General features: G+C 33.5%; 2 protein-coding genes across 4 annotated transcripts in view; both read left to right on the top strand.

The window, feature by feature from the left end:
- The window catches only part of LOC119829757, a 45,326-nt gene that overhangs the window by 2,358 nt on the left and 19,065 nt on the right, over positions 1-23,903 (top strand). Inside the window, exons 2-4 of one of the 3 annotated variants that reach the window (XM_038352438.1) lie at positions 15,543-15,690; positions 21,933-22,255; positions 22,412-22,570. In XM_038352438.1, the coding sequence (XP_038208366.1) occupies positions 22,174-22,255; positions 22,412-22,570 (241 nt within the window). In that variant the 5' untranslated portion in view covers positions 15,543-15,690; positions 21,933-22,173. Of the gene's footprint in view, positions 1-15,542; positions 15,691-21,932; positions 22,262-22,411; positions 22,571-23,903 lie in introns of all 3 variants that reach the window. The other 2 variants (XM_038352437.1, XM_038352436.1) reach the window with 2 other exon arrangements.
- Positions 118-891, top strand: LOC119829337 (uncharacterized protein C01G6.5-like). The gene has a single exon (XM_038351807.1). It carries the CDS (start codon positions 118-120, stop codon positions 889-891), a length of 774 nt encoding a protein of 257 aa, XP_038207735.1.

Genomic DNA, 23,903 nt, shown 5'->3' with positions numbered 1-23,903 from the left:
TATGGTGCAGAAGTGAAAAAGTGGCTAAGAGATCATCCCGGACGTGTAGTTACGCCATACCAGGTAGCAAAGCTATTTGGGCAAGCATATTTACAAGCTGCGACGATGCTGACCGCAATGAATGGATTTAGGAAATGTGGAATATGGCCACTTGACAGAAATGTTTTTACAGAGGCTGATTTTATAGCGGCAGAAACAACAAACACAGAGACTTTGCCGTCTGAAAATATAAACCTGGAATCAACATCTCAGGATCCTGCTTCAAACCTTTTAGAGGCAATACAACCAGAAATCTCTTTATCGGAAGTAGCCCAAGTCAATTCAGCACCAACAAATATTTCTGTTGATCGTTCAGCTGCCGAACCAGTGAGCTCTGAGATTTCACCTCAGCCTGCGACTTCTGGGCACTTAATTAAGGAAAAGACTCCAGAGAGGCAAATACAATCAAAAAGTTCTTTTTCTGTGACGCCAGAAAATATAATTGGTATACCCAAGGAGGTAAGAACTCAAGAAAGAAAAACAAGAAAACGAGGCAAAACTGCTATTCTTACGGCATCTCCTTACAAAAACGAGCTCATTAGAGATAAAAATAAGAAACAAGAAGTTAATAACAAAAAGAAACCTGACAACAAAAAGGCTAAAAAGCAAAATCCTGAAAAAAATAAGGCGGGGAAAAAAAACAGCAAAAGACGCAAAAAAGAAAGTGACACGGACTCGTCTGAAGATAATGAAAATGATTGTCCTTGCTTATACTGTGGGTATTTATATTCACAATCCACTGAAGGATGGGTCAGTTGTGGCGTGTGCCATGGCTGGGCCCATAATTCCTGCGCAGGAGTAGACGATGACGACGAAGAGGCACATATATGTGAACGTTGTCAACCAGATTAATATGTGTACTCGTTATGCCCCATAGTATTTCCCATTTTGCCCCGATCATGGGGCAGGACGGGATATTTGACATGTGTCATTTAATTCATTATGTGCCAAAGAATATTGTGATTTAGGGCCGTAAAAGATTATAATTATTAAAATTAACATTGAAAGTGTTCCTTTATTCTAAGAAATTTATAATAAACGCTTTTATTTTCATATTATGACGTTTTTTCTCTTAGATATCCCATCTTACCCCGGTCTCCCCTACCAACATTTTATTGTGTATAATGTTTTAACTTCCGTATTGTTTTCATCGCGTTTGCTACGAGATTCTTTGTTGTTCTCTGTATGGTCTCACAGAGGTATATTTGCCTCGGCATTATAAAGAATATAGAACTCTGATTTATTACCGTTCAGTGTAGCAACAACATTATGCGTACCGTAGTAATATCGACATAGAAAACTAACATACTGAGCACAGTACACTGAACACTGAAGGTACACAAAGGCTTTAAGGACCTATTGCACTACGCTTACTTTATTGATGTGGCTTTCTCTTTGAGCCGCAGGAAACATAAAAAGTTCTGTGCTTGCAAATGTTAATAGCAACATTATTATAAGGTTGCAAGAATACAATGATGGTATATTTATGCAGGTACCATTGAATGTGTGATATATAAAAAAGACATGCACCTATTTTTATTTTTGCAGTTTGCAGAAACAAAAAATTTTGTTATACTTTTGTGTATTTGAGTATTATACGCTTACCTTAAATATACACAACATACAACAAATAGGTGCTGAAATAGATAGATACCTACAGAGTAAAATTAAAGTCGAATAGCATTGTCTAGCACAGAACAGATAAATGGAAGGAACCAATTACTAATTTGTATTAGAAACCGTGTTGCCGTGTTTGTGCTTGATACGTTCTCACATACCCACAAAAGCTTGGTACTCGAAAATCTCACGATAGACGCACTATAGAGCCCGATTGCTCGCTTAGAATATGGTACGTATATAATTATCAATCTAATTTCGAATGTTGTTTTGTCAACATACAGGCATATGAGCATTTCCTACATCTCTTATCTGTTATTATATTCTGTGGTGAGACCGATTCATTTTCTTCTCTTTATTAGTGACTCCACACTACACAGAGACTTCGTCGATGTCCTATACTTATCTGTTAAATCTAATAAAAACCAGTCTTGTAAACATTTTGGAAATAAATAATATGATAATAATTCCTCCCTTAATTTCATATACGAAATATTTATAATTCTATTTTAAAACTTATGTTTAAATAATAAAAATAAGGTCTGTTTGTGCGTGCAGGCGTGTGTGTGAGCGTGTATGAGCGTGTGTGATTCACATGTTAATGAAAATTATTTCAATTTATACCCTACATGATTATTTTATTTTTATTATACTTTTGTAATTACAAGTACTTAACAAAAAAAAAAATGATTAATTAAAAATCAATTAATTTTGTACGTTTTTTTTGCTTTCCTTTCTGGATATGATCGATAGTGTTCTCATATTGGCTTTATTACAATTTGATATTAAACTATATGGGTTATAAATTACACATTAGCAGGTGTTCCTATCAAAATTTAATATAATTTGTACCATTTCGGTTACGTATATTATCCAAATTCCAATTTGTTAGAATTTGAAGCTTTAGTGCGAAACTTCTTTCATTAACGATTAAACTGCGTACATTTGGCATGCCCTTGAAAAGTTCTGTACCATTTCCGAATGAGTCGTAAACCGCGACACATTTGCTTCTAATCATCCTCTTAATCTTAAGGTAAATTACCTTAATTACTATCTGTATTTCTTCTTTCTTTAATTGTTATTTTATTTTGAAAAAATTTATGTTGTTTTATTTATGTTACGTAAAAAGAAGCCTATTATTTAAATTTATTTACAAAAATGAAAAGATTTTGAGTTTTTTGCCACGCAAAATGACATAAACCCAAAGACTCCGATATTCCCCTGCCCTTAAATATTGAGTTGCTGCAGTAGCAGGAGCAGCTTAAAAGATTAATGAAATTATGATATGATAATGTCTATTACCAATAATTGGCATGATACTTTAAAAAATGTTATTTCACAACATGAAAATGCTCACATTTAAAATAAAAATAGAATAAGAAGTTTTGTTGCAACACAATGGGAAGGTCAAACTAAACTAGTGCTTAATGACTTATTTTTTTTCTTCTGAAAGTCAAGTGAAGTAGAGAGGTTGCTAGCAAACGCGTTATCTTTGCATTTTCTGCATTTGAAATTATGAAAAATTATTTTTTATTATTTTATATACAAATTCGTGATTCAAAAATTTTCGAAAATGAACTAACACAGGATTTTTATTAGAACCTATCTAAAACATTAAATTTTTAAAAAGGTTTTTTCTCAATACTTCAACCTCATTACCTACTTACGCTTTAACCTTCTGTTATTAAAAATGAAAAGCAATTAGAAGATTTATCTGGCCCATGTGAAAAAAGGTTGCAACAACAAGTCATTTGTGTATTAAAAAATATCATATTAAAAAATATAATAATAACTACAGAAAAAGGTTTTCTTTACGTAGTTGTTGTCAGAAAGTTGTAACCAAAACAGCTTGAGGACATAAATAAAAACAAGACAGTGAGATATAGGGGAAAATAAAGTGTTGAAATAACGAAGTAATTCGAAGCAAAAGTTGAGATCCTCCATTATAATTCAAAACTTAGAACATTAGATTATGTAGGTCAGGTTAACCAACAAGAGGATTGCGCCATTTCATCCGTCGTGGAGCCACTTTCATTTTTTGTATGCAAGCGAGAGTGCCAAAAGTTTTGCGCACTGCGTCGCTTCCTCGAACTGAATATGTATGGGGGTAAACTTGCCAATTCAAATTCCGCTAGATTCTTTACCACGTAGCGAAATATTGAATTTTTCTGCTATAATGGCGAGGATTCGCGCGCCTGTAAAACAGCCCAGCTTGCATGCTACATTTGTGCAAATCTAAGGCAGCTTAGAACTTGGTTGGCTGTTGTAAAATATCAATGTATATAGGACCGCTTTTTTGCAACAATACCCACAATTTCTCATGTGTACTGAATCATTCATTTTAATATGTTTTTTTTTTTATAAATAATAAACAACGCTTATAATATATTATATTCATACTTCACATTAACAACCAACAAAGCGGAGTCAAAAGTTGAATTTACAGAAATACATATTTTAAAATGAGAATTCAAAGTAACTTAACGTTTACATTTAGCATTTATAATTGACACGAGCAACGCTAAAACAAGATATAAAAGTGATATAAATATTAAATGATAAATTAGCTCCGTGACACGTCCGTGACCTAACGAAAGCTTAATGCACCACGTTGCAATCGTAGCAAATCGCTGCAAGGGTGACGTGCTCGATTTATATACATATATTTTGGAGTGTTTGCTTTAGACTATAATGATGCCTGAAATAGACGTCTATATTTCAGCTCAAATAATACAGAAGCTTGATAAATACTCGTTAGGGCTGCCTCGGTAAGACTAATTGTACTTCCGTAAAGTAATAAACTGTTGAAAACTCTTTCAGATTCTTAACAGAACAGTAGGCGTCTTTAATAATTTGAGCATTCTTCAATTGTTCAATCGCTACAGTTGTTTGAATGACGGTCTCGCCGTGCTGTAACAATGGACTTCCGTTCGAATACTTGACTCAGAAACCCAGAATATCTCATAAAGGTTTTTCACCCATACAATGTTGTCCTAATTAAAATAATAGAAATGATCCCAACTGCTTTACCATGCTTCATTGTTATGATCGTACTTTAAAAAGACATCTTACCATAAAGTTTATAAATATATAGACCACAGCCCAACCTCCCCAGGTTATTTATACATTACAATCAAGTTACCTTCTATATATATAAAAGAAAGTGGTGTTAGTTACACTATTTATAACTGAAGAACGGATTAACCAATTTGGCTGAAAAATGTGCAGAGGTAGCTTGGACCCAGGAGACGGACACAGGGTAGTTTTTATCCCGGAAATCCCACGGGAACGGGAACATGCTAGAAAAACCCCGAGTCTAAATTTCCTGCGTAACTAAGCGGGCATAGCCGCGGGCGGATAGCTATATATAAATTGTAATAATGCTTTGGATAAAAGTGCATATAAACTTGTATTTGAACAGCGTAGACAAACTTTGTCCTATATAGTTAAAATAGGTAAAATATCCAGATTTTTTGGACTTACACATTAAGTAAAAAATACCCTGATGCATATGCACCTGCTCGATAACAAAGACTTGGAAATTTCCGGATCCATCGCTTGAAACCAGTTCTCTATCAGACTGTAAATCATTCAGTCACTTGCAAAGATTTATAGGTTCTGAAATGAATAAACGCCGCAATCTCACAAGGGTATAAATAGAGCTGCATAATCTGTCTTTTACTTTGTATTTGAATTGAAGAAAATTAAGCACTTTATTTCATTTGATCCAAGATCGTTAACCTCATTAGAATAAATAATAATCATATCTCATTAAAAATTATAAGACAGTTGTAGTTTAGTTAACCATAAATTCATAAACAGTTGTAGTAAGTTCACGCATCGCGTAAAAACATTCGTATAAAACGAGACAAACGAGAAAAGAAAAGTGGAAGCGAGATTGCTATTGTAAGAAACATACCTAGAGTCTGTATAAAAACCTTTAGTGGAGATGTGCTAGATATCTCGGTTTTGTGTTGCCATACTGTAAGACGTTACGATATGATTTGTTTTCAAATTGAATACTTCTATGAATTAAGCTTTATTTCACCCTATAAGTACTACTAACAGTCTTAATTAAACGCAAGAACATTTCAGTTAATGTAGATCGCTATGATTATTTTAGCTAATAATCACAGCGACCTATATACTACTGAAAATTACAGGAGAGAGTTGTAGTAGAAGGTTAAAGGTAATAAAAATTTGTGAAATATTTACTTAATCGTTTGAATACTGTTGTCGTATTCGTCGGTCACATATCTACGAAATATATAACTCTTAAATTTTCTTGCCAATTAATACCGCAAATTTTTCTTTATTATTTGGCTACATAACTTGCCGATATTATTACAAAATTTAAATATTCTCCATAACTGACGTAATACGTAAAACAGTTTTAAACTCATCTAAACGCTAGAGTCTGCGTTCAACTTATAAGATTTGATTACCTACAGCCGTAGGGAAAAAGCTGAATAAAAACATGCAGGAAATAATATTCACAGCCTTTGCATTTTTCTAAAGGAAGGTTGCTTCAAAGCTAAGCTTTAACGATGAGGGTAGAATTATGTTCTAATTATTAAGAATAAAAATGCTGGGTAAGAGAGTATCATTTGACGGCTGATTTCATTCAAGTTGAGTACTTGGAATTTTATTTTGAACTAAGCGGGAAATTTGTAATCATCAAACAGAATTAAATATTCTATCAATGTCATGTCTTTCGAGGTCAAGAGAGCTCTCTCGGGGTGTTATCAAATCTATTTAATATTAATTAATAGTATGATGATCAAATACAATTAATTAGACAAGTTTTGACCTTGTATAAAGCTTCAGTCAAAGTTTTTTTAAATTAAATATAAGGGAAAAAGAAGGTTTGTAAGCATGTTCGAAATGTTTTCAGACAAAAACTACTGGTCCGATTAAAAAAAAATTAACCATTAGGAAGCTACAACTTCACTGAGTGAGATAGGTTGTAAATGTAGCACGAGCGAAGCCGGTGCGAACAGCTACTTCAATGATAAATTGGTAAAAATTACTAGTTAGTATTAAAACATAAAATCGGTGATTGTAAAAGTTAATGCGTAAGACCATCAGCCATCTTCATTGCGTCTGTGATTTAACACAAAAACTTGTTGCTCATTCGTCATCTATGTATAATTTAACTGTTCGAATGTATATTATTACATTTTGCAGCCGCACAGGCGATATCACGTTAATATTTGCATATTAATCTAATACATGCTCTCTTGTTATCTATTACTGGCGTTAGCGAGTAATACTAGATGATGATGTTAGTCAAATTTCCGCATGATAATATTAGGTACATACAGATTAATTAGTATGTCAAACAAGTATAGGCCGAATGTACCGACGCATTGGTTTTAATAACTGTTAATAATTACGCGGTTAAAACACAATGCGGTTTAAGCTAGTTAATTTTTACAATGTTTCGTTATTATGGATGTTTAGGGTTATTATGGATTGTGAAATTTATTTTCATGTCTGTGTCATTCATGTGGGTTAAATACTCTTAAATTTATTTGAGAAGTAAATTTACTACTCGAACTGTATGAGTTTTGTTAACGTTATAATGTCAATGTTTAAATAATTCAATTAAATTATTAATTTATATATACATATATATATATATGGATATACATTAGATAGAATCAATTTTATCTTGACAATATTTTCGGTTCAAACGTTCTTTAGTCGGGCTTACCTTGTTAATTTAGATAAAAAGACCTTAAGCTTTACTAATAGATACGTTGAATTACTATGCTGTTGTATAGAGATAGCAATATTACATAGAACTTCAGTATCCATTAATTATTTACAATGCGAAGAAGCCTTCGTCCCTTCTGTACCGATTCCTGAGGGCTCTCCAAGTTTAGAGTGAAAAGCTCCTTAAGGGTTCTCTTAGATTAGGGGTGATACATTGTAGGTATACTGAGATATTATGTTTATGATATTCAGTATTCTTAATTTATTTATTTTTTTATTTTAATTTTTCACTTGCTAGTGAGCTTCCTGGATGTAGCTAGATTTAAATTTAAATTTTAAGAAAACAATATAATGTAAACTTATATTTTATTTAGAAAGTATTGTTCAATTTTTATATTTTTAAACAAAGAATCATATTATGTTTTAAGTCGCATATTACAATACAATACTTACGAGATATATAACAAAAGAGGTATTATCGTCATTAATCAAAAGTAATATATAAAGACAAATTAATGAAATGACTGTCATCAGATCGTGTGAAAATTTGGATAAGGTGGTACTCATAAATGCGAAAGATTTTCTTACCAAGTATGACAGATTTAATAAATACAAATAAGTCCAAGGTTGGAGGCGCAATATTTCTGACAAATTAATATTATCATACATACACTTTATACTCGAGCTACAGAGATTCTCACGAGCTTTATTTGAGGCTTAAGTGTTTGGAGTCATGGCAACGTGTATGCCTATGTGATTTAATATTCCTCATTTGTTCAAGAATACTGTGTGATATGATATTATTTACGGTGGTAGACAATATTAATTAACGTCAAGTTGAATATGATTCATGTATTAACTAACCATCATATTTACATATTTTATCGAATGAAATAACAAGAATAGTCTACTAATATTGATAGAAGTATATAAAGAAATGAAAAAAACATTTCAAATTTACTATAATGACATAGTAAGCAAACAAAGTTTTATGTGAAAAAAGTTTGTTGAAAAAAGTAATCCATTTCAATCAAATTGTACAATACAACGTAATGTTAATTATTTATACAATTGCGCTGCTTAAAATATTATATTGCTTATTGCCTGTTTTATGCGTCACTTCTTTATATAAGAAAGTCGTAAGTATTCTTGATGTTGAAAAATCATTTAAGATTAAACTCTAGAAGTGTAAATAACACTATATATAACCGATACCGAACCCAAAAATGTGTTCAAATTTAACCGCTGGTATATACAATAAAATATACAAAATAATACTATAAATGCGAAAGTGTTTTTGTTTGTCTGTTTGCACGTCTCTCTTTCAAGTCGAAGGAAGCGATTTTACAATATAGTTCAAGAAAGCGAAATAGGCTATTTTTTACTTCAGCGAAACATTTCATTCCAATAAGATGTTCCTTATACCACGTGGGCGAATTTAAAAACAATTATGCAGGTATAATTATGTATAATTATGAATCTACTCACTAAACAACACGAATTCGGCCAGCTCGCACCGGTGAAGTACCCCCACAGAAAACCGGCGTGAAATAATAGCGTGCTATTGTGTTTCGTGTGAGTGGAGGAGCCGGAGGCCCTTTTCCTTTTCCTCCTTTCCTTACTCCTTACCCCTTAAAAGCGGGTAGCGCGTTCATGGGCGGTGGTGATCGTTCACCATCAGGCGAACCACAGTTCAGGTGCCCGCTATGACATAAAAAGTAGTGGAACTGAATAAATTCAATTTCTTGAAATGATCAACAACAAAATACTTGCGTTATTTGAATTAATGACTAGCATTTTAAAGCTCCTGATAAAAAAGTAGAAGTACTAACATGAGTCTATATTATGTTTATCAAAATAGAAATAGTCTCAAATTTTATGACACCTCTAGAACGTTAAATTTGATGACGGCAACATTAGGCGCTAGCAATTTGAGTGAAAATGCGGCAATAACGAGCGAAGCTTTCATTACAGTCCATAAGGTTAGGATTTGCGTTAAGAAAGTTATAAAAACCCTGGTAACTTTACGAGGGTTTGTGGTCTGCGAACAAATGAGTATGTTTAGCGTAGGATATGACAACCAGCAACGACAGCTATTGGAAGATTAGTGGTGAATACTGTAATATTCTATACACAAAAACCTAAGTAACGTACGTTTTATAACGTTACACGTTGGTATGTATAAAACGCTGGTAACATTATGAAACGCATTTTTCACTAATTTGTGCTCTTGATATGAAAAGATTTGCTAAACCCAACAACAAAAACGCGTTAAAACACCTATTTATCATGAACAAATGAGCGAAAACTGCAATTAGCGAAAAAGAAAAACCACACCCAATATAGAAAGCATTTTCGAAGACATAAATCTTTCTTGTTTGCACTGTGTTTTTCTACAATTGAGGGTCAGCCTACTTCCTCGTAAAACCCTTTTTTGTTTACCGTTTACCTCACCTCTACTAAGCTACGTGAATATACAGCTCTTCGCGACGAGTTTTATTACGCGCTCCAGAAAACATAATAATATTTTACATGCGTATTATAAATTACCATAAGAAAACAGAGTGAAATAACTTTACCTTAAATTTCAGAATAATGTTGCCAATACACTCGTTAACCACATAATTGTGCTTGTGATTGAATGATGATGAACATATATATACCTTTAGATAACGCTTGACAAAATTCTGTTTATTGATATTGGTAGTGAATGTAAAAAAATATCAATCTGAATTAATCATCTGAATGGTCATTTACATTCTACGAGCCAAATAAGCATTATTGAACAAAGAGCTATGAAAATTGCACAACAAATATAGGCTCTTTATGCGGCACTTGTTTTGACAGGCCCTTTTTATTGAAAGTGAATTATCGCTGCACAGATTGGACGCCTGCTGTCGAAATTTAAATGCGGTTCAATTTTGGGGATTTCTGGCAATCAGTGTCCTTTATTTTCGTATACACTCTTCGCGTTATTCGATACGTTATCACGAAAATTTCAATTTTGTTTACGTTTGTTGTTTCAGTGAGCGTATATTGTTCAATTTGTAAACGGAAAACATAAAACTCCATCTACGTGTTTGCGCAAAACAGACGTGCCTTTCATATTTCGGAAAGTTCGTTACATGAATATCTCGCTTGGTTAATGCGTTCGGTCTCAAGTTATTTGGGTTATTACAGATGATGGCGCGATCCTTCCGCGCCGCGGGGACGACGTGTTATAAAGCGGACACTAAATCTTGCTGCTATTGACAAATGACGTCGCTCGTTACAATACCGTATCGTTTCCCAGGCCCATAGAATTTTATATTTCTCGACCCATTTCCATGCTATTCGATCGTCCGTAAACCGTTATATTATCCTGAACGCGAAGAAATGTACGGTATATTCCTGTTTCATAGCTACTTGTAAGGTTTTGTAGCTCGTCTCCCCTTCCGTCCTGTTTGGAAACATTTTCTTTCGGTAAAAGCATACTCAACGCATTACAAGTACTTATTTATAATTTTAAAATTTGTATTAAAGGTTCAGGGAGACCGAAAGATCCGATGTAAGAACATTCATTGATTTATAGTAGTGTTCTCACAAAAAAAGGAAGTTAGATAAACAATATGTATGTAGTTGAGACGTCACGAACAAAAATGTTGTAGAATAATTAATATCGCCACTAATTAATAAAATTAAGTAATTAACTAATTATTAACTGTTGATTAGCAATTTTAGCCATGTTTATTTTAACAGCTGGTTATATATAAAGAGTATTGTATAATTGTGGCATACTGATTTGAATGTGCAAATTTTAAGTACCTACACATTTATTTGAGTATTCCTAAGAAATATTCACTTCAGTACTATTTTGTTATTTTAAAGTAAAAGGTCATATGTAAGGTTTTTTTCAATAAATCTTATCTTCACTATTGCCAGGAAACCATTAGGATTGTCTAAATTATTATTGTCAAATATTTCTATTTAATTTAAAATCGATTTATAAATAAATATATTTATGTATAATTAAAAGCTTACATAAATGAATATATTTTAGAGATGAATGGGGCTCCAAGTAGTGTTGTATAATTCTGCTCTTTGTGGAATTGCTCGTAAATCACCGCAAGACCCGAGTTCTTTGACAAAAGTACCGTCATATATAAATACATTTGTATGGACGCTCTTTCCTTTATATCACACTACTTCCTGAACCTCAATAGAATCGTTAGGAACACATATCGATACGTAAGAGACATACATTTTTAGCGTCGTTTTTGGAATGTAAACAACTAAATGGAAGAAGGAAAAATAATGAGAATATTTATTTCGAAGCAAAACTAAGCGTGTAATTGGCAGTAAACATAAATATTAATATATATATTAAGCAGTGGTGGCTCAGTGGTGAGAACCTCGGATTTCAAAATCGTTAAGTCGGGGTTCGAGACCGGGCGAGCGTGCAGGAAATAAATTGATTTTTCAATTTATCTGCACATGTGGATAACATCACCACTGCTTAAACGGTGAAGGAAAACATCGTGAGGAAACCGGCATGTCCAAGAATTAAAAGTTCGACGACATGTGACATCTGCCAACCCGCACTTGGCCAGCGTGGTGGATTATGGCCTGAACCCTCATAGGAGGCCTATGTCCCAACAGTGGGAAAATATATGGGCTGATGATGAATAAATATTACTCTTGTATTTTCTTTATAATGACTTGGATTTATTTTAATAATTGGGAAAATAAATTGATGGACACAATATTAACCTATTTGGTTGAGCTATGGATAATAACATTAATGACATATTCACAATTAAAATAAGTACTACATCACCATTCACTTTACATGCCTACGCTTAGAGTTTATCATTCATCCTTAATTTTACCCTATAAGTTGTAGTAAAATCAGAGATTATCGGCAGTTTCTGACATAAAAAACACAACTATTTCAAATATGTGAACAACAATACTTGCGGAAAATTTCCGGAGTGTAGAAACTACTCGGAAAGTGTAAAGCGTGTCGGAGACATAGGAAGAGTGCCATTTCGGTAACCAAGAGCTGTTTGCTCCCGCGGCTCTAGTTATATAAACAAACGCATTGGGAGCACTCATGCTGCTCGTACGATTGAGCCGGATCGAATATTTAACGTGGAAGCGATTTCAAAAACATTGTTACTCAAATATGGAGCCGTGCCGACAAGCACCGGATAGAGGTGAAATATTTCAATTTCACAATCCTTTTCTATCTCCAAACAATTCTAGATATTTATATGAGGCTTTAAAAGAAAAATCTTTTTCATTCTTCCAAAGGCCTTTCGAATAACAATTTTTATATGAAACGTTGAAAATCAATGGTATATGAAATGAAATCCTGGTTTCTATTACTCCTCATAAAATGCAGATTTATCCAATAGCATATGACATTATAAAGTAATAAAAGTTGACCTACCACAGATGTGGCCATCTCCAATTCTGTCCGGAAATGATGAACGGAATCGGCAAGTAAAAGGCATTAAATCTGTCTGGAGTTTTCGATTTGCATTGGGAAAATTGCATTTTCGAACTGGCGGCGACAAGGAGGCGACGCCTGCAAATGTTTGCGAGAGCTTCCTAAAGCTTTACTTAAGAAATTCCACATCTATATCACAACTTATACTAATATATTATGGAAATAAGAGTTCGATTTTTCTTATGTTCAAAGACGAAAAAGCTGCACGTATCTAAAAATTATATAGCTCTTTTTGTATATTCCGCAAAAAATTGTTTATTATCTTATACCTTTAAACGAGCAATTCTTGTATATATATATATATATATATATATATATATATATATATATATATATATAATTGGAATCTCGAAATCGGCTCCAACGATTTTCGTGAAATTTAGTATATAGGGGGTTTCGGGGGCGATAAATCGATCTAGCTAGGAATCTTTTTTAAAAAAATGACATATTCTTGTTTTATCGACTTAAACTTAGCGACTCTTCCTGACATCTATTGGCGAATAATAATACTAATACTATTTTTTGGCGAATAATTAAAGTTAACTTCACGAAGTTAAACCGAGCAAAGCTCGGTCATCCAGGTACTTTAGTATTAAATACAGAGGATGCAAACTGATTCCCTGTTTGCATCCTCTGTATTAATAATAAGGTTTTTTTTTGGCCAATACGCAAAAAATCAATAAATATAATTATTGCAAGAATAATAAAATTGAGAGACTGAACTAAATTTAGAATAATAAGTTCCTCCTATTTCTTTATTTAAGCCGTAAAAACTTTTTGTACAAATAAAAAACAAAAACGAACTGGTAGGAAAAAAAATAGAGAAGAAAATTTTAAATGTAAAAAATTTTGGTTGTATCTGAAAACATAATTCATATAAAACAAAAATATTTGGGCGCTATTATGAAAAATTTTTAGTTAAAAACAGCAAAGACAAAATCTAAAAATGGCTTGCTGTTACGATGAATGTGGAGATTACCAAGTTACACCTATTCTTGTAGCTCCCTGTGATTCGTCGCCGTGTTGCGAGTCGCCAGCTTTTTGTTACCCTTGTTTGCCCCGATGCCCTAAGGGCCAAGTCGTATACTGCTGCGAAAAGAAACCAAGGCGACCTCCACCCTGCACTGACGATGATTGTTGCGAACACTCGAAAAAGGGAAGCAGTAAACAAAAGAAGGAATCATATCAGCGAGATTGTTCTCCACATCATTGTTGCCCAGCTTGCAAGCATCCTACATGCAAACCTGTCAAAACGAAATATGTTATACCCTGTTACCGCTATGAAGATGGCCGCATTGTGAGTACACGTACTTATGTAGCGTATTTCTTTTTGGATGCGTTCCAAATATCTGGAATGTGGTTTACATTTGAGCCATACAAAGCGCATTCTGTCAATTTTTTGCCGTATTATCATTTAGATGATTCCTGAAACCAACGACATGTATGATTTATGTAAATTCTGTTGTTGGTTTCAGGAGCAATACAAGCCGTCTCGTCATGGTAGGTTACCAGTTTCCGCATATAGCCGAAATGGATTACAGGATCAAATTCACGGTTATAGAGGAGCTATTCGATACCTTTGTGCTGGTGGACAGTGCAACGATTGTTCAGTATTCACTGCTGTTGAACCAATCCGTAGAATATTTCCTAAGATCACTCAAGAAGTCTTACCTATTAAAAAGAAGAAGGAAAAGAAACAACTGACTTAACAACACAAAAAAATATGTGCACAAAATTGCATGTTTATCTCAAAACGGTTCACGTAAATTTGTCACCCTAGCAACATCACCCGACAGGTTAACCCCATGCCCTCCTCCGCACTCAAGCGAAATGGACTTCAAGATCAAAAGTTTATTGAAAGTGGTGGGATATCATACATTAGAAAATGCTGGCGTAATGCGCAATGGAGTGACTATCCATTTGCTATAGCTGTCAAACCCGCGAAGAAACTTTCTGCCATAGTGCCTAAGAAGAGGTGAACCGATTGGGTGCGTTAATTAATCAATTTTGTCACTTGCAACCGCGTTCTGGCAGTGAGTAATGAATTGTAGGCAAGGCTATTCTTTTGATAATATTTTGTAAATTGCACTTTAATAAATGATACAAAACGGATGTCACAACAGATGAAAACGATGTACCTACAAAACATTATGTTCCCACTCAATAAAACGAAATGAAGATGTCTATAATGATTAAATTGCCGCTGTCGGTTGCAGGTGCAAAAACTTCCCGTGTCTGCGTTCAAGAGGAATGGAATGCAAGACCAGGAACATTCAAAACTCTTAGGTGCAACTAACTTTCTTACGAAATGTCCACGTGATGTCTCCATAGAGTGCGATGTTTGTACAAATCCCGTGAAAATTAATGATCCCCTCAAAGTACCCAAGATGGAGAAGTCTGAATTGGGCTGTAGAATTTTGAAAAAGAAGCCCATAGAAGTTTGTCTTGAAGATATTTTAGATGACTGAATGCATTGCTTAATGAGCTATAACTAAACATACGCATAATAGGGTGCAGTGCTATGTTTGGATAATCAGTTTAATTATAATAGGTACTAAATATAGTATTGTTATCACTATAACTTAAGAACAATTTAGAAAAATGTTGTTGTTGTTATTGGATTATGTTTCTATTGTAATAAATGTGTAATTTTGACATATATTTCTTTTTGTTTCAGGTCAACCAGCCCACAGTTCTTACACGCCGTGCTTGCGAAGTGGCTATAGGTTCTAGACCGCGTCGTAAACCATTTGTCGCTTCTTCGTTTTGTGCGGATTCGGAACAAGAAATACATCGATACGTTTCTGAAGATGAGCGGGTATCGTGTTAGTTAATTAGTAATATTTTGTACAACAGACATTTTCTACTCACATACACTGCAAATAACTAGGAAGTATTTTAGACACAAAATATCGTATTATGTTGAATAGAACTGTCACATGTTCAAAGCTAACATCCGCCGTAATTTGAAACGATATAGGTAGCTTTTTATAAGAAATTAATATTCTTCTGAAGGCCCTCAACCTGAATCAATTCCCACGCAATATCCTTTGACGAGGCCAAAGCAAAAAACCGAATAAACGCAGTCGGTGACGTTGAGGTGGAATTCATTTTCATTACTACTCAGTTCAGAGTGGAAAAACGAAACGAGCCGATGATATCTGTGAAAGTATAAAAATTTTCGATGATTAGTCATTTCGAGCATTCGAAATTCAATACATAGATATTATAATAACTTCAACAACATCTTTTAAAGTTATTTCATCGGGACTTGAGATATGATTTATTAACATCTCTATTAAGCATGGTTTTAAATCCCCAAATATTTTAATTCCCGGATGACTGGATCAGTATATTTTCATTAATTTGTATATCTTTGAAAGGTCACTCCACGCTCCAGCTTTGACTAATTGAAACGTTAATGGTTGAAATAATGACCCGTTTTGGGTTGCTTGGTTGTTTAGAGTTTTTGCCATCGATCGCGCCCACTCACCGCAATGTTTATTCGCCCAGCGCCGGTCGGGTTCTGTTGGGGATTTATTTCCGACCCGGGATGAAGATACGGCTTTTCGTGATTGGTCCCAATAATCCAACTATTCACGACTCAGCCAATCTATCTTAAATACAACGGCGCCTGAGCTTAAGTAATCAACGCGTATCTATCTAGATAAATTAATTTTGAATTAATACATTAATACATTTTATACTTTTGTTAATTTGAATACTTTATTGTACCGTAATTACAGCATAAAATACAAAATCATAAAAACAAAATGATAGATAAGGCGGTCAAATCGTCTACAGCAATCTCTGCCAACCTTTAGGAACAGGATTGTTTAACCTTTAGGGCAGATTGTTTTTTCATGCTGTAATCGTTATTTAGTAATTACACACTCGTTACATAATTCATCAAATCTGTTGAAGGAACCTTATAATATTATGCCAACAACATGTTGACAGCAACTCCTCGACACGTTGTTCTAACTTTGTTGCTTAACAAATGTTTACCATGGATACGGGCCTTTAGTGTGCCAAATTTTAGTTGGGTCTTATAGTTTCTGATATAACGTTAGAATATACGACGGACAGACGGATGGACGGGCGGTCGGACATGACGGAGCTAAAGGGTTTCCCAGTATACTATGGTAGGTACTCCATAAATATTTTTTGTGCAGTATTTCTGATAGCATAAAAAAATCGACTCAATAAATACCAAAAACAGTAATTACAAAATTTATAATATAAATATTTATAAACGTAAATAAAATAGCACGTTATTTTACGACCAAGATGTCTCTTTTGCAGTACATTCATTTTCCAATTACGTTCTATGCAACACAAAACATGAGTAGCGTCATAGATTACTAAACAGTACTGTAAATGAAGACGATAAAATACGTTAAGACGCTTCCGAGACAAATCCAGCGCACAGAAGCAGGCGTTTTGCTCCTAACAAGTAATGCTAATACTAATAATTATTGTTTAAAAAAACATAGATATAATCCACAGAACCAAAATTAACGAAACAACAAAACGCACGGAAGATATAACAGTTTACTGAATAATTTTATTAAAGCGTAAATCAGACAGAAATTAACGCGAATTTTTCGCTATTTATGTAGATTGGATAACAGAATTCCAACTTTCCAGCCTCTTCAGTAATTAACAGAAAGCGCAGTAGCTCGAAACACGAAAAGTTCCGAGATAGGAATTTCGTCTTAGGATTTTTTACCTGCAAAGTTAATTAATTTACGAGATTCGAGTTGAGGAACTTGACTGCTTATGCAAATAAGTAGTTTATTGTCACTTCGCGGAGCTTGTGGAGTCTTGGTGGAACTTTACATCCGTATTTATGACTAACTGCGTTCCTCCGATTCACGCGGATTTTGCCTTTTAAACCTAATGTTCCCGTGAGAACATAGAAATTAAAAAATAGCCAAAGTGACTCCTTGTTAAATCTGATATCTGTCAGTGAGAATTCTGTTAAAAACGGTCCAGCACTTCTAGAGATTAACCGGAATAAAAAGACTAAGACAAAATAAAAAAAAATTGTATATTTATATTTATTATATAATACGTATGGATGTCATATGTATATAATATTGCGGGTATTATTTAATTTATTAATACTATAACCAGGCAGTCACTTCTATTAAATGGTACGAGCTAATTCGTGATATGAAATGTGATCATTTCCGTCTCGGAGGTGCCTAAATAGGTGGTGTCGATCTCGTTGTACGATGGAACGGAAGTAACTAATACATTTTTTTTTGTTCAGGGTAATTGTTGCTACCATTTCGAGAAAAAGAAAAATGAATGTGGCATGAACGGCTGTCACGCGTGCAGCTCGTGCCCCCATTACGGAGATTGCGTACCGGCGAGGAGTGTGCTTCCAAACAACTGTTATTTCCATTGTTGCTGATGCTAATCCATGCGCGATGTTTGGTTTTAAATTGTTCGTTTGTTTGAATTCAATGTAACCCTAAACAATGTGGCGGCTATGTTATTAAACTATTTATTTAGTTTATTTTTTTTATTATGAATAATATGTGTGACTGGTGGAATGGTGAATTAAATTTATGTTATCACTGTTACCTATAGAAAAACTAATATTACGATAATGTATAAACATTGCTACATACATTAAAGGTGCAGTCAGGAGACCCGTCAGATTAGATTAGATGAAAAAATAGTTTATCCACTTGTGCTACAGTCAATTAGTAAAATTAGTACTTTTCCTATTGTAAATAACTCTATTTTACCTTAATCTGACACGCTCAGGTAAATTTCTATTTTTACCCCTTACTTCTTCGACGCTAGTAAATCTACATCAATGATCATGACTTCCCCCTTCATTTTTAAATCCCACAGTCAGGCCAGATTCCCCTAGTTTGATATTTGGATTTTTTTAGAAAAAGTGATGAAACGTGAAAAAACTTAGTACATTAGTACTAAAACTAAAACAGTATTTTTCATCAATTAATATGGAAGCACATTTCATATAGAAATGATGTTAAGCATATGATACGATCTACGAACCTAATAAAGAAAAGTTGGAAAAGTCGCTTATAAAAAAAAATATATAAATCTAAATTGTGAATTTCGATCGAAATTTTAATTATTATGTATGCAAAAATAGGTTTAATTTAAGTATAACTAGCTGCGCCCTGCGGTTTCAACCGTATCCCGTAAGAATATCGGGATAAAAAGTTGCCTATACGTTATTCCAGTTGTCCAGCTGTCTACGTACCAAATTTCATTGCAATCGGTTCAGCAGTTTTTGCATGAAAGAACAACAAACACGCACACATCCTTACAAACTTTTTTTTCTAAAATTAATTTCCAGAAACATAACAAAAATTCAAAAACGTTTTGGGAGTTATAAAGCGTTAAGCAATATGACCAATGAATAGTGTTTGGGAGTATTGACGATTTTTATTAGGTGTATTTTCTACAATTTATGCGAAATTCAACCGTAAAATAATACTTGATGAAGCTGTGGGATCTTAAACTAAAGTTACAAATAAATGTTACAAGTGAATGCACTATGAGCATCTCGTCGAACAGAGCGTCAAACATTTGCATGAATGAAATGCTTTTAGAAATTCTCTTTATCTTTTATCTGCATTATACCATACATATATTAAATGACAGAATGTAGAATTGTATCATTTAATATAAATTCTCGATTGCTCAAGAGTATACCCCCAAGCGGTTGTTATTGAATTTCAAACAATCTCGGATAGAATTGACATGTCCTAACATGGCACTAACTGACACCATAATTTTGACGTAACTTGGGTTTGTTGCTGAAAGGCGCAAATCAATTTCACAAAACATGAATGAAATTAATTATTGTTGGTATTGAAATAATAGCTGAACTGATCTTTTGAAATGAATAAAAAACATTGGAAAAATAATAATATATTAGTATGCATGTATATGGTATGCATCATAATGGCGGTATTATTACTTTATTTTTTTGCAAATGCAATGTTTTGTATGCAAATTCAATGTTTAATACACCGTAAGTTCCTGGTTTAACCTTAACAAAAAAAAAATACATCAACAAAAACAAAACACGAAAAACATAATTTACTTTACTAATACGTAGATCAAAACTCTTGTTCGCCTTTTTTACACAATTGGAGGGCACGCTTATCGTTTAAATAAAGAAGGAGTGCAGAATGTTAATATTTTAAAATGTTGCCGATACAAATTGAAATATATAATTCGTATAAATTTAATTTGATCAATGAAAATGATAAAATAAAAAATAAACACAAGACAACAAGGTGTAAATACAAAAATACGATACTGTCAATCCCATCTCTGTATGGATTTAGATATGTCGTACCTGGATTCGACACCATGTTATTTCCATTTGCGAAAAGAGAGAAGAATAAGGAAATTATCCTTATAATCATGACTTTCAATTATTATTAAAATGTAGCTAATTTACAATGTGTAGCATTTATCACTTGAAAAGCTAAACAAATCAACAACTAAACGTCAATGCATCAAATTGTAAGAAACAATTACAGGTAAACTATTATAGGTCTTTGGGCGTTTTGTGTTTGTGTTTCATTATTACAACTGATGAAAATTTAGCATTAATAGTGTTAAATTTGCACTTTCTTCCTTAAAATGAAAATATGGATAGTGTTGGTATAATGTATAACAAATATTTAGTATATTTTAGTTAAAGAACGTGTTTAATGTACAACGTATCTGGTTCATGTATGTAAGTTATCATTAACTGGGTCAAATATATCCAATGACCTTTAAAAGATCACCTACGCCCAAATTTACAATGCTTTACTGTATGTAGTGTGAATGTAAGCTGTAATGTCATACTTTCACAGTACTTGAATAGTTGATGACGAAACTAAAGAGGTTAGGTTAGACACATTAAGAAAAAAGCAAACGTATAGAACATTTTATAAATTACAAACTTAGTATTTGAAGTACGTAATTAAGATCCAATTTACTAACTTATCCTAGCCTCTGAAAACTGGGAAAAGTTTTTTTCCTTATATAATATGTTCCGGCTCCAGATGTCCGAATTTTCTTGTGAAATTCCCCAATTACTTGGTATCGATTTTTAAGACGGTAAAATTATGTAGGGCGCAGGTCTTCTCACCTTCGTTGGTGTTTTATGTTCAAGTCGCGACTTTCCGCAATGTTTTAATCCTCTTAATTTTTGGGCAAACATGATATCTGCAATCGAATCTTTTTCTTAGCTTATATGGATTTGTCGACATTTTAACAAATTTCCTTTTCTTTATTTGCGAATAAAACGAAAATATCTGTATATAATTACGTAAAAACTTTTTTATTGTATGCCAGTAAAGCAGACTAATATAATATCTAGGTTTTGTTTACTTAAAAATTACGCTTTTACATTTACATTTACTTTTCCAACTAAAGCTTAATAGCGTGGCTGCGAAAATTGTGTTAGGGCGTGTTGAAGTGTTGTAGTATGTATCAGTTACAAAAATCAAAGATTTGATTTATTTCATATGCGTATTATATACTTCTACTTGTCACGTACGTTGTATCTAAAGGTCTGTAAAGCAGGAAGGAAATAATATAGTTTAAAAACCTGTAATATCTTAGGAATTACAGCAAAATCAAAATAATCCGCAACGAAATTATTTTCTATTGCCGCGATACGGGCTGCGTGGGCGCCCCGTGACAGTCGTTCGACTAGCTGTGCAGTGTGCATTATTATTGGTTTAGCAGATAATAAGATAAACTCATGATTTATTTTATTTTCACCGATTCTTGGTAATTAATTCTATCGGAATAGAGCAGGTCCAAATCGAGCCCTATCGGGGTAAAAAAATAAATTCGATAACAAAGTAATAATGAAGTTTTGAATAACTATTATTTAATGTGGGTCGAAATTGAATCTAAATGAGTCCATTAATTATAAAAAAATTAAAACGTGTTAAAAATATTGTTTTAAGTCCTAAACATAACACAAGAAATGAAAAGTCGACTAAAAAAGCAGTGTGCAATAAACATAAGATTTTCCAATAACGGAAATATTACTTTGTTTCAGACAACGCGCGGGCCGAAATGCGAAACGAAATCAAATGGAAAGAGGAAGATCGGAAAGATTTGTAATAAAACCTCGATAAACTAGCTCCGTTGTAACAATAAAAGCTTTAGAGGTTGGAGTCAGTCATGCGTATCGAGACATCTTGGGTTTTTTATTTGTTTGTAAGAGCGTGAGTCGTGCGCCAATGCGAAAGCGAGGCGGGCGCGAGGCGGCGCGTGCGCGGTGACTGCCCGCGCGCATCATGCGGCAGCCGGTGGCGTTGCTGCTTGCCGTCGTCTATGCTGTTACGGCTCAAATCGCTTGGACACCTATTTTCCTTGACGGTAGCAGTATGTGCCTGCTATGCTTCCTTTTTCTTGTTATCTCAAATTTTGTTTCAATTTGTTTATTATATTTAAAATAAACTGCTTAGATAAAACTGGTGGTAAAAAGGAAATCTCAATTTCAGCATGTTGTTATAAAATATGTTTATCAAATAGGCCAAGTCGATCTCTGGACACAGACGTCATCAGGGTGCACCTGCCCCGAAGGCGGAGGGGAGACGTGCGCGTGCTGCGTGCGCGACGGCGCGTGCCCATGCGGCGATGTAGCGCCCACACGCTGCGCGCAGTGCGGCCTAGAGCAGTACTGTTCCAATAGTACGTATCTTACAAATATAAACTAGATACATCCCAATGATTTTACGACAGTATTATATATTTGTTTAAAAACTTTTAAACGAATTTTTAATTTATCTCCCCCTGATGCTACTCTGTAAAGTGTTCGAACATTAGGTTAAATCATATGAATTAATCGCGATTAATACCCATTAAAAAGTCTTTAATTTCCAAATAAAACTACCTATATACGATGGACAGAAGAAAGTAACGTTCGAAATAAATACTTATTTACCAGTTTCTGTTTTGATATTGTAATAACGATAAAATGCATTGTTATTACACGTGTATAAGAAGTTTTAAAAAGATTAAGGCATCAAATTATTATTTCCACTTCTTGGAATACTCCCTCCGGAGAAAAACATATTTAAATGGGATCAGGGCACCTTTTCAAACTTTTTCTTTATTCATTAGATTAATTACTTTCATATCGTTATCGATATTATAGAAAATTGGTGATCTTTCGCTAGTTAAGTCATTATTCAGATGGAGTTTTCCTAACTTATAAACCTAACTTTAGCCCACATTAGATAGCGGTAATTAGGAAATTACAGGTTCCCTAAGGCAAGAAATATATTATAAATCAGCGTATAAACTTATAATAGCACCTCATTCAATACCCTGATAATATCATAAACTTATATAATAAAAGCCGAGAAAGAAAGTTCCAAACTTATAAGTTGATTTGAATGGTAAATGGTTGAACTAGAAAGTAGGAACGAAAACCTGATTTGATCAAATATTTTAGACATGAATATAAAATTATGATGGTTCAATAAAATATTTAAAAGAAGATCGTACCGAAAGGGTATTCGTATCGTAATATACAGTCTCTAACCACACCCTAGACGGGCATGCACTTTCATAGACTGCAGCTTTACTTACCATCTCGTGGGTTTGCATTCAAATGTCTGTCCGTCTAAAGTAAATATATACATCATGGAAAAATTTTAATCAAAGACATTTAAATTTTTAAGCAACAAATGCCATGCCAAAAGAAAAAATATATATCCTTCCAAATTAATTAAATTTCGTAACGTGCAAAAAATATACCGAAACGGCAGATAATTTCTGTTTTACAATATATAGGATGAATATTATGCAGGATATTATACAACATTTATATTTTTCCATAAACTACGTTGCATATTTTAACTTGTACTCGAACATATGTCATATATGTGGTGTACTTTTGTCAATTAAATGTATAGTTTCATTGAGATGGCAATTACATAATAATTCCTCTCTCCATTCCTGACGCAAATTTTTCTTGTCGACAAACTTTTAAAACTCTAAATGTATTCGTATACTGTAT

This window comes from Zerene cesonia, chromosome 10 (genome assembly GCF_012273895.1).
Source record: "Zerene cesonia ecotype Mississippi chromosome 10, Zerene_cesonia_1.1, whole genome shotgun sequence".
Lineage (NCBI taxonomy): Eukaryota > Metazoa > Arthropoda > Insecta > Lepidoptera > Pieridae > Zerene > Zerene cesonia.
The sequence above is the reverse complement of the archived record's forward strand: the minus strand, read 5'-3'. Positions and strand labels throughout refer to the sequence as shown.

What these genes read in the sequence shown, in the direction of transcription:
- LOC119829337 (XM_038351807.1), top strand. Translation starts at nt 118, where the DNA reads ATGAATGGATTTAGGAAATGTGGAATATGGCCACTTGACAGAAATGTT.